The 12,466-nt window shown below is 37.1% G+C and overlaps 1 protein-coding gene across 5 annotated transcripts in view; it reads left to right on the top strand.

Moving 5' to 3' along the window:
• The window catches only part of LOC130835217 (cGMP-specific 3',5'-cyclic phosphodiesterase-like), a 65,874-nt gene that overhangs the window by 37,334 nt on the left and 16,074 nt on the right, over nucleotides 1–12,466 (top strand). For 2 of the 5 annotated variants that reach the window (XM_057706617.1, XM_057706613.1), the window contains 2 exons: nucleotides 4,772–4,892; nucleotides 5,893–5,996. In XM_057706617.1, coding sequence (XP_057562600.1) covers nucleotides 4,772–4,810 — 39 coding nt within the window. In that variant the 3' untranslated portion in view covers nucleotides 4,811–4,892; nucleotides 5,893–5,996. Of the gene's footprint in view, nucleotides 1–3,964; nucleotides 4,081–4,771; nucleotides 4,893–5,892; nucleotides 5,997–6,747; nucleotides 6,867–12,466 lie in introns of those variants that run through there. The other 3 variants (XM_057706612.1, XM_057706616.1, XM_057706615.1) reach the window with 3 other exon arrangements.

The following is a 12,466-nucleotide window of genomic DNA, read 5'->3' on the forward strand; positions in this document are numbered from 1 at the left end:
GGTACACTGATGGGAGATGCGGCTTCACATATTGTAGAAGCAGGGCTCGAAGGCGGAGACAAGGAGAGCTGGCTGTACCCTGATGGTTCTTCAACGTCAAGTGTTGAGACCACTCTGCAGACAAACTTTTTAAAAAGAGAGAGAGGGGTAGCAGGGAGAAAGAAGGCAGGGGAGCAGGGGCGGGGGAGAGAAAGAGGGATCAGAGTCACATCCTCTGTAATGTCTTAAGAGGACTCCATCTAGTAAACAAGAAGAAATTTTTACCAGGGATGAAAGAGTTACAGGAGCATGTTTCATGTTCATCTGGGCCAGTGTGCTCTGTGATATGCACAGGAAGCATCATGAAAAAAATTTGCAGCAAGTGTGTGAATGTTTAGGGCTGCTGTTAAATTTCTTTCAGGCTTAACGCTGGATTTTTCAGACCTGGGCACTTGGATCCGTTTTTTATTTTTGTCACGTGCGTTACTTATTTCTATAAGCAGACGTTTCTTTTATGTTTAGTAAAGAAGTGCAGGGAAACTCAACTCTTTCTAGCTCAGATGACCTATTTCTGAAATCCTGCCCTCTCTTGAAGTATTGCTTGTTATGACATGGTAGCGATGAGTGCTTTTTTTTCTTTTTTTAATGTGTAGGGGCTGCACCAATGAGGTAGAAGCCAGGGCATTGTGAAATAATGCAAGTTCTATGAAAATTTTGTATTGATCTGAGGTAGAGATTCTATCCAATAATATCAGGCTAGGCATAACCTGTTTTCTCTTGGTTGAATGTCAACTCCAATTTTTATTAAGTAAAAATCTAATTTGGAATCAGAGCTCTTATCCTCCTTCTCTGTTTTTATCATTTTGATTTTATGTTATCATATTTGATGATATACTTATAATTCTTTGATGAAATGTAACAGTTATAATAAAAGATTTATGGTAAGTTTTTTTACAGTATAAGGGAGCATTTTTAGCTAAATATCCAGTTGTTTATATATTCTTTTAAAAGAAAACTGACAAACTTCAAAAAATATCAGCTAATTTTATGAGATTTTTATGAAATAAGTACAATACTTTGATGAATCAAAGAGTTTTAATATCTGCTGAAAATCGTAAAGTAAAGCATTAATGGAATCAAATGTGTAATTCTAGCTGCAATATACAAAAGTAAATGTTTTCTAGAATTTAAGGTACATAACTTTATCTGCTAATCCCCTCCTAAATTATCTTGCTTTGAAAGTAATTGTTGAATCACTGCACTAAGTAGAGCCCTGGTCTAGGCAGTGAGGATATGAAAAAAAATGAAGCAAGGAAGATACTTGAAACTTTTTTTTCAATTTCAATGAGAGGGAGACCTTATATACCAAAAAGCAAATATCAATGCAAGGTAGCAAGACAGATGTTAAATAAGTTCAATATTCAACACATAAGTTCGAAGGAAAGTCTGTGGATTTCAGGAGCTGGAGGAATCACAGAGGAAGGCCGAAAACTGTGGTTTCATACAGCAGATCCCTGCTGTGTTTATCCCACAGGCTTAAGAGAGGAAGCTCAAACATGCTTTCTGTGAGAGGGTGGAGGCAGGGTGGGTGCTTGCCTATGATCTTCAGCTCGCAGTACTGACTAGGGCTTTTCTTAAACTTGACCCGTAAGCTTGGAACAGATAAACGTTACAGCTTTATACATAATCCTACAATTCGAAGTCAGACTAGATGAAAATAGAGCTACAAGAATAAGCAGAGTTTAATTGCAGACTGTCAGTTGATCTAGATCTATTTTAGTCTTAAAGAATTGGCTACTTATGTGTTTTTTGAAAACTTATAAATTGTGCATTGCATTTATTCCCCTGTGATATTTGTTTTAGAAACAAAACAGAAATACTCCGAAAAGTTTCCATTGGTTCTGGACTTGATATGGTGATGGTGAAGATCTTTTCCTTTTTTTTTTTTTTTCCACATTACCCTTTGAATAACAAACAAGTGTATTTTACAAAGAAGAAGATGGTAACCACTTTCCTAAGGAAAAAAACATTTCTTAAGAGCATCAGATGAAAAACATAGTGCTAGTAAGTTAAATCCCTGAGGCTACACTACTGATCCAGGAGAAGAAAGAATGAATAAAAGCTTGAGACTGAAAGTTAAGTTAATGGTAGGCTATATTTACCCAAATCTTATTTTCAATGCTCAGAAAATTTGGTTCAGACTGAATGCTATGTTTTATTCAATATAAAGTTAATCTTCATTGGTACTTTTAGAATTCCAGCAGTTGTTGGAATGCCTTGCATTTTTCATTTGATAGAGCATTTGTAAGTTTAATTTTGAGAAGTTTTATATAGATTCTGAATTATGGCTAGTAGAGGTCTGGAACCAGCTGCAGGTAAGCGAAAATAATTTCTTTGTATAATATCTGACCCAGAACCACATAATGAGACCTTGGGATGGATTTTGATTATTAAATAATGTTCACGCATTCTTAAAGAGTTAAGGTAGTTGTCAGTGAAATTGCTGCTCTCAATAGATACATGTATGCAAACATCTTTATTCATCTAAGAGCTAAGATTATATAGGCAAAGTGCTTTAAAAACTATGTACTCTGTATTCCTTCTTATTAAATCCTCACCTAAAAGTTCTTACTTGTTTCTCTTCTACCATAGAGTGAAAATTAATATTCTGGGTGGAATTCAAATAAAAGTATAGAGTTGGTGATCTTATAAAATTTTTGAATCATATCTTATCTCTTTTTTTTTTTTTTGCATCACTTGGTAGCAGTGAAATAAAGTGAAGATGACCTGGATTTAGAACTTCCAGATGCATTTGATTATTACACATTATTTGATGATCCTGTGTATGACATTAGTGATCTCTTACAGCATAACAGATTACCCTAAGCTTAGTGATTCTGAACACGAGCCTTTCCTATCTCGGTTTCTGTGGTTCAGGAATGCCAGAGCGGCCTAGCTGGCTGGGTGGTTCTGGCCCAGGTTCCCTGCCCTTGGCTGCACTCAGGATGCAGCAGGGAGGCCTGACTCACGCTGGAGCGTGCACTTCCCAGAGGGCTCGCTCGCGTGGCTGCTGGCAGGAGGCCTCAGTTCCCGGCCAAGCAGGCCTCTCTGTAGGTCACTCTGTGTCCTTGACACACGGCAGAGGGTGAGCAAGGAGGAAGCAGCAGCGCCTTGTACGTCCGAGTTGTTCACCTTCGCTTCACGGTAGCTGTTCATTAGAAGCCAGGCCTCACGTCCGGCCCAAACTCAGGGAGGGCAGTTAGGTCCCACCTCTTGAAGAGAGCAGCATCAAAGGATGTGTGGAGATACTGTGAAACCACCAAAAGTCCTAAGAGTATTTTGAGACTTTAGTCTCTTTCCTTAAAACTGGTCAGATGATAAACGAGGAACTCTGCTTGTTAATTAAAATAATATCTTAAACAATAAGGACCTACTGTATAGGACAAGAAACTGTATTCAATATCTTCTAATAACCTATACTGGAAAAGAATCTGAAAAAGACTATACGTGTGTGTGTGTGTGTGTGTGTGTGTGTGTAAAAACTGAGTCACTCTGCTGTACACCTGAAACATTATAAACCAACCATTCTTCAATTAAAAAGATCTTAAAACATAGTGTTTTCTCAACCTTTCATGTTCTAAAAATAACATCAGCTACCAGAGACAACATAGACTGGATTTAAAATAAGCTGGTAAGTTGGAGTGTGTGCCCTGCCGGATTGGCTTGAATCAAAGGGAAAAGAGCAAGTAGAATTACAAGAGGAGAACTGAGGAGGAGAAGAGGAAGATCCCTGCTGTTTGAGCTGCGACAAATGATTGGGGTATTAAAAGTCTTCTAAAATATTATGTCACAAATGCAGGTCTTCGTGAGGTCACTGTTTGTGTGTAGCTTAAGTACTTTGCTTCTTAATACCTATGGAAAATGCTCACTGGTATATCCTTATTATCTCTCTGCACCATTGTTTTTCGCCTCCCTCGTGGATCAGGATTGGAGGGAATGTGTCTAGTATTTCGGCACAGTGTTTGCTTGGGTGTAAACTGGAGGCGAGGCCATGCAGGCAAGCTGAGGCGGGATTGTGAAGAGTCGGCAAGTTGCCATGCAAAAGAGGTGCTGGATTTTTATTTTTTTTTAAGCCAGGAAACATTTGCTGTCATTTAAAGATCTGTGTGGCCAGAGTGTTAAGGATGAACAATTTTCTTTGTTTAATCTCTAACCCAGAGCCACATGATTTGACATGGTAGATTTTGATTTCCATATTTGTTCATATGCAGGGAAAACCCTGGGTCTGGAAGCAGGGAAGCTGGTAAGGAGGCTTTTGCATAATCCAGACTAGGGGTGGATTTGTTGCACTTCTGTTTGGGCGATTGAGGGATTGATTTGATGGAGGGTTAAGTAGAAGGAAGAATCTAGAATACTTTCTAGGTTTTTTAGATAGATGTAATGGGGTAGAATTGTGATATTCCCTAAAGTGAAACATGCTACAGAGAGAATTGGTTTGTGGGGATCAAAACCATTAGCTCTTTTTTGGGGGGTATGTTTTGCTATCTGTTCCTTTCTCCTCTCTCCTCAAATCTCAGTGCTGCATCCCCATCCTCACTTTCAGCCAGTGGTCTTGCTTACTGAGAATTTGAAAACAGGAGCTAGGTTATTGATGGGGCAAGTTTTCTGTATAATTTGGAGGAGATCCATAATAGCAGTGGTAGAAATTTGCTGAGGATCGGAAGTAGGACCTAAGAAAAGAATTGCTTTGTATTTCCGTGAACCAAAAAAGATGCTTTGTTATGTATTACAGAATGGTTATACAAGTGTTCAGTTCAGAAATTGGTGGTAGTCATCTCAAATATTGAAAGTGGGGAGGTCCTTGAAAGATGGCAGTTTGATATTGAGTGTGACAAGACTGCAAAAGATGACAGGTAAGTAGGAATTTAAATTATTTCCACCTTAATATGCTTGTTCTAAAACTTGTTGTCTTTACTAAATGAGTTCTAATGATATTGAACAAATTTCATATAAGGTATAGTTTTTTCTACAATGTTTAATTTGATCTTCAGTCTCCTGTGGAAAAGAATTGTGCTTATGACTTTAGCATGACATTAACTTCTAGTACTTTTAACATAATTGCCTTTAGTCTAAATTGGTGAATTTCAGATTGTAGTATTTATGGTGGTATATGCAAAACTACATATGATGTACTAGGTGGCCCATTTAATGAATTGTTTAAAACTGCTTTTAACCATAAGGGATTATCCTAGACTCTCCCAGCTTAAGATGCAACTCTGTTGCATTGCACTTAATGCCACAGATTTCCTAAGACACTTCATAAACCCTGAAGTTTCCAGACCAGGGGAATGGGAAATGTGCATCATTATATGCTGATGTCTAGCATTGTCCTAGGCATACTTACCTGTAAATTCAGAACCATTTCTCATAATGAAATGTAGTTTGCTTCTGAAGCCTTTGGTCTATTTTAGGAAATGTTTAGCTTATAAAAATGATTTGATATACAATTTAATATCTTATTTTAGACAATAGGGAATTAGACATTTAGGCATTACTAAAAATGCCAAAATGACTATATCCGTTAAACATTTTAGATACCACTGTTATTTTTATTTTTTAAGAGGTGCTGAAGCTTTCCTAACTTGAAGCACTTGGCAAATTTTCTGGTCATCTGATACAGAATGACCTGATACTAAGACCAACCCTAAAAAAATGATTAGAAGGATAAATGAAATAATAAAAATACATAGTATATCTACTGTGGTATGGGTCCTAATGATACACTCATTTTTTAAAAACACTCCTTTTTAATGTATTACTTCTTTGATTTTGGAGTCATTAAATCAGATAAATAACCTTACAGATGTTTTCAGTAAGTCATTAAAACTTAAACTGATTTGATCTCTTTGATAGTGCACCCAGAGAAAAGTCTCAGAAAGCTATCCAAGATGAAATCCGTTCAGTGATCAGACAGATCACAGCTACAGTGACATTTCTGCCACTGTTGGAAGTTTCTTGTAAGTATTATACAACTTCACATTGACTTAAATTTGTTGGGGAAAAGACTAAGCTACTATTTTAAGAATTACCATTTTATTAAATTTTTTCTTAGTTATCAATATCATGTAATAAAACTAAGGAAGCATTATAAAGGAAAAGTAATGTTATATGCATTCTGTAAAATTTGGAAATGCTGAAAAGAAAGGAATTAAAGTATTCCACAGTACTCACCCTTGAATGTTTTAATGTAATTCCTTCCTTCATTTCTTATACATTTTTATGTATTGATATATATTTAAGACTACAGCTATAATTGTGTCTTACTTGTCTACCTTCCTTACTCCTTCAAACATCACATGTGTCCTGAATACCTACTATGTGCCAGACTCTGTTCTAGGCACTAGGATACTGCAATCACAGAACCAAGATGTCAGTTCTCCTGTAGGTTATATTCATGTTATCCCATGTTACTGATTATACACTTTCTACAAATATCTTTAACGGGTTTCCTCTTTAAAGAAAAGAAAAAAACTTGAAGTTTTCATAAGATAAAGTGAAAGGAGTGCAATATTTTCTGTACTACAGTAAATTTCCATTGAGGAAAAGCAATTAACTAGTTATTACAGACCAGGCTAAACGACTTTTCTAACACTATGAGTGGTTCAAAATGTGAGGGAGATAGGGCAGGCAGTTTTACTTTTGAAAAAATAATGTAGTTCAATGATTTTATCTGCAATTTAGGTTCATTTGATCTCCTGATTTATACAGACAGAGATTTGGTTGTACCTGAAAAATGGGAAGAGTCGGGACCACAGTTCATTACCAATTCTGAGGAAGTTCGTCTTCGTTCATTTACTACTACAATTCACAAAGTAAATAGCATGGTAGCCTACAAAATTCCTGTCAACGACTGAGGATGAGATAAAGACAGTATAATGTACTTGTATTCTCAAATGTGGTTTTCCTGAAACCAAATCAACTGTAGTTGATATGTTTTATTTCATTGGTTAATTTTTAGATGGGGAAAACTTAACATTATGCTTTACTGAATCTGTGCATAACCGTTCCATTCCTTGGTACCTGTTTCACTTTCCATAGGGTTGACATAAGTTATTGCACACTGTTCCAAAGGGAACTAGCAGATTACATCAGCATTGTAATGTCAGTTCCTTTGACGATGGTAACTGTAGATGGAAAAACTTTTGCGATACAGCTAAATGTCTTTCTAAATCAGACCTTTTGGTCAAGCACCTTGACTCAGAGTATACAGAAATATCTAAATATAAAATAGAGCAAAAGAAATATGACTATTGAGAACATGTGTTTAGATCTTGAAAGGAACTAATGATAGTCCATAAGTAATGAAATATTGATCCTGTTAGGTCCCTTTGCCATTTATTTGTATAGTTTCCATATTGAAAAGTTTTCCAATTATTTGATTTTAATTTATATAACTCGAATCTATGAAGCCATGGATAGTCCTGCTATTCAAATTCCTGTGATACTGAACTTTTCAGAATGTCTTTTTATGTTTTATAAAATCAAGCTTTAAAGGACAATGATGAAATAAAGTTAAATGTGTATGTTCTAAATTTGTCTTAAAATATTCTTATATTGGTGTGGTGTTGATACAGTTAAATAGTTATAATGGATTCAGTGCAGCATATTATTTCTTGTGCCTACTATGGTTAGCCTAAGAATTCAAAGTTGAGTAAGTCTTGAGGTACTTTCACTTTAATGGACAAGCTTTTATTGTACCCCCTTCATCTCAACAGTACATTTAAAATAAATGTTCTTTTTATGAAATGATAAATGTCCTTTGGAATTAATTCAGTTTAGCAAATGTTGAGTTGTAGAACCTTTCTGTACTCTTAGCCTACTGCCAGTCTAATGTTCCATATACAGTTGACCCTTGAACAGGGCAGGGATTGGCTCACTGAGCCTCCAAGCAGTTGAAAATCCCAGTATAACTTATAGCCAGCCCTCCACATCCATGGTTACCCCATACCCATGGATTCAACCAACCACAGATCGTGTAGTACTGTAGTATTTATTACAGTACTGAAGCTTGAGATCTTATGAAGGAGAGGAAAATACACAGCAGAGGACTATGAAGTAACCAAACAGTTTACTTCATTATGTATTGTCTTTGTTGTTTCACCTGGATAATCTTCTCTCTGATCCAACAGTGTGCTTGTTAAGAATAAAGGGCAATATCTTATATTCTTCCATCTCTTAGAGCTGCTGGACGAATAGGTGCCCGTTTTTGATGATGGGTATCATGAATGCTGTTGCAAAAGCCAGTCTCTGAAGTGTTGTTGAAGCTATCTAACAGGTTCACCCACAAGTCTTCCTAAATAAGAAAGTAGTTACTCGGAAATACTGTTGATTTAGGGATGGTCAAGGGTCAACATTTGAATTCTTGAGCTGTTCATAATCTGTTAACATTTGAAATATGCGTTGAGAAGGAAAGCAGAAATAGAACTTGAGTAAAAATATGGAGAGTGTTGAAAATCATGGTCCTGTTTTTAGGAAATACGCTTGAACGTTTTTATAGAAAGCAATGACTGCTTCAGGGAACGCCGAATGCGCCCTCTGTTAGACAGTGGGAATAATGATGTGGTTCTTCCCCTCCCCGCCCCCAAAAAAGCTCACCATTGTATATTACTGATGACGCTTAAATTTCTATCATGGGTATTTTTGACAAATTAAGTGACCTTTAATATTAGTACTTTTCATTTGTGATTTATTATGTTACTTCTCCTTTAAGAGTTACGTGCAAAAATTAATGCTCTGGATTTGAAACTCTCAATAACAAGCTTCTGCCATACAATCTGTTGCCCACAGGTTACTCTATAGTATCAGGTCTGCATCAGCTAGGCTCTTCTTTTTTTGAAAACAGCAAAAATTGGTGCTGAAAAATCTAATGGAATAATATTAGCTACGTAAAGAATCAAAGGGAAGGCTGAAAACCAGAGGACTAGGGCAGCCCCAGGGATTTTCAGTGACAAATTTGTGCGATCTGTATATCTTTATGTAATAAATGGGTCACTAGTGTTACTCAGTGATCTATCCAAATGACTCAGGTTGATGGTTTAAAAAAAAAGTGACAATGAAAAGCTTTATTTCCATTTTAACAAGTTGAGATGTAAGACTAAGAATTCTGGGAAATTGCATTTTAAAATACCTTGATCATTTCATCTCGGCCAACATCCTTAACATGGTTAAATTAGACTTACCACACCATTTGCATGTTAATATTTACTCTTGTGAGAATTCTGAGGAGCTAGTCATGATCTCTCTTACCTCTTATAGATTATATGTCAATTCAGAATTACACGTATTTGAGTTGAGTGGGAGCCAAGCTATAAGCTTTAGTGATTAAACGAGATTGGGAAAGCTTTGGTCTAAGGTTCCAACTGGACTTGTTCCACCCTCTTTCTATACCGTGAGGCACACCCTGGGAGGGAGGTACTTAAACCAACAGATGAAAGAATTGTGACTGACTTCCACACCGTGTTAAATATAGAGAAGCTAAGATCCCAAGAGTCTGGTGGGCCTCTAGAGCTGCCTGGGCTCTGACTCAGTTTTGCTTACCAAGTAGGTAGAGGAATGAAACCAGGTTCCAGGGGAGCCCATCAAGTTCTGAAATAGAGCCCCAGAAGGGACTGAACCATACCTGGTCTTCAGGATCCTTCTCCCAGTACCATCAATCCGACAGAGAAGCCAAGCCTCTGGGAATTTTTACACATAGGTTTAACAATCTCATGTATCAATTGGCTTTTGTTGTAGAGCAAACAACCATACCATTAGCAACAATAAGCATTTTTTCCTCAAGTCTGCAGGTCAGCTGGGGTGTTTATCTCATTCTCAGCTAAGCCTGCAGGTCATGTGTCTTGTTCTACCACTGAAGGGGCAGTGACTAGCCAGAATTCTCGAAGCTTAGGTTCAGAACTTGCACACTGACACTTCTCCACATTCCACTGGCCAAGGCACGTCTTATGGCTAAGCCAAACGTCAGTGGGGAAGGGAAGTGTACTCCTCCCAAGGAGATGGGGGGAGAGGTATGACAATCCCATGACAGGATCTAATAGACCAGGGGTTGGCAAACTTTTTCCGTAAAGGGTCAGATACTAGTTTAGGCTTTGCAGCCATATGGTCTCTTGCACCTACTCGAGGGATTCAGTTGTAACTTGAAAGCAGCCTTAGACAACAGGTAAATGAATGAGCATGGCTGTGGTCCAATAACAAAAACCAGATGGTGGGCTATATTTGGTCCATGGGTTGTAGTTTGCTGACCCTGTAATAGATCTGTTTGCTGTTTTGTTTACAAATATTCAAACCCCTCCCTGGTTCAGAGCAATTGATTCTATGATATTCAAGGCTCACATTTAAAACAACATCATTTGTTTTTTCCATCCATGGTACCTCAAATGGGACAGCTCTCTGTCTTATCTCAATCCTGTATTCTGTGAAACACAACTGGCTATTTCTTTAAGGTACTCCTCAGGACACCCCACAGTGAATTATGATCTGAAAACTTGGGAAGGGAGGTTCTTTAGCACATGATGCATACAGAGATTCCAAATAGCATAAAGACATAGACATTACCTTCTGTTACCATTTAATTGCTTCATCTGTGAAATTTACCTTAATTTTATCTGTGAAAGATCAGAATAGCTACAATGCTATATTGTAATACCTGTATTTTCCACCAGGTGTCACTAATGTTGGGATCCTTAAAGTGAATTTCCTCTGACTCTAAAGACTACAATATTCAGCTTTTCTTACTGGAAGTTAACACTGGTATTTCTGTCTACAAAAATGTAAAGATATTGGGGGGGGGGAACACAGCATCTGTCTTTTGCTAGGCACTTCACATGAACTATTTCATTTAATTCTCATGCTTTAGTGCACAAACAGAATTGCAGAGTCAGTGTGCATGCAAACGGCACCATGTTTTTTAAGGTTTAGATGGTCTCTTTTGACCACAGCCAAGGAAGCTCATTTGACTCCACAACAAGCACATCAAAAGCAATTCTTCTTCCGCCTTTTCTTAATGGTTCTTACCTTCTACATCCTTTGAGCAACTGTGTCCTGAACAAATTACTTTTTCTTTACTGGGCTTTAAGTTTCATTGGTGAGTTTGTATTTATGCTTTCCTCAGATGACTTTGACCAATGAATGGAAAGAACCAAAACACAGAGGACTTTATCCTATACCTTATCTATACTGTTTACAGAATAAATCAAGTATGAATTTTCAAGCATCTGTGAAACAGTTTTCCAACTAATCAGAAGAATTGTTCATTTAACCATCTCAGTTACTCCTTGGGGAATTAATTTTTTTGCTTAACTTGTAAATAATAGTTTCTCATTCTTTTTCTATTCAGTGTATGAAATTGTAAAGTTATTTTGTTCAATGTAACCATGATAAAGGTTTGTGTTGGAATAACTATGAAATAGAACCTGTCTGCTAAACTTCAAATTTTATGAGTTATAGTTTCTAAAAACAGATCTTCAGTGATCTTTCCGTTCTTGAATGTGGCTTTGAAAGCCAGCAGTATTAACCTACGCTTATTAAAAAAAAAAAAATCTAGCTGGGAAAGCTACTTCATCTCCATTAGAGTTGACAATCCTGTTCCAATCTGGCAAAAACACTGTAGCCCTAGCAACAAAACTATTAGAAAAGGCCTAGAGAGAAAAATGTCAGAGTTGACCCTCTGATTTCACAAGTCAGTTTATGTTACCACTTCACCTATTTTTGTCCTCCTGCCATTTGATCTATTTTTATACTAGAGAAACATAATATAGTTTCATTTATTTGTGTAAAGTCCGTTTTCATCCACGTTTATCTGCATCATTTTGCTATGCAAGCCTGTTTGCACCAAGGAACTTGCATGAGATCAAAATCTTTATTATCTTGGAATTTTATCTGTGCTGGAAAAGGCCGCTGAGCATAAGGAGGCAAACCATACTCTTTCTATGCAAGGGAAAGATCTCAAAATGTCTTTAAAAACTATCTAGATATGGACATATTGAGTGGATGCCTAGACATGGATATGATTTCTATTTGAATGGCAGTCTCACTAAGTGCAGAAGTTAGTGGTTTTAAAGATTGAGTCAGTGATATCCAAAATATTTCATTTCGAAAATACAGTTCTTGGATCACTGTACTCAATCATAATAGTCAATACAGCTCTGTAGAAAACAGTTCAAAGCTTCCAGATCTAAGAAAAGAAATTTATAGGTAATGAGCATCTACTGTGTGCCAAATACCAATTCAGTGCTTTACACCTGTTCAGCCTGGTTCCTTCTAGGTGGGGAAGTGGGAGACTTGGGCTACAGCCTGTGGTCTTGGAAACTGGTGATGGGACATAGGCAGAGCCACGAAGCAAAGAAAATGAAGTCTGAGTTCCAAATGACAAGTCCTCCAGAGTAAGGAATAGCTCCAGAACTTCAGGTCTGTGAGGGGAGAAGAGTGTGGA

The sequence above is a fragment of the Hippopotamus amphibius genome, chromosome 13, assembly GCF_030028045.1.
Source record: "Hippopotamus amphibius kiboko isolate mHipAmp2 chromosome 13, mHipAmp2.hap2, whole genome shotgun sequence".
Classification (NCBI taxonomy): Eukaryota; Metazoa; Chordata; class Mammalia; order Artiodactyla; family Hippopotamidae; genus Hippopotamus; species Hippopotamus amphibius.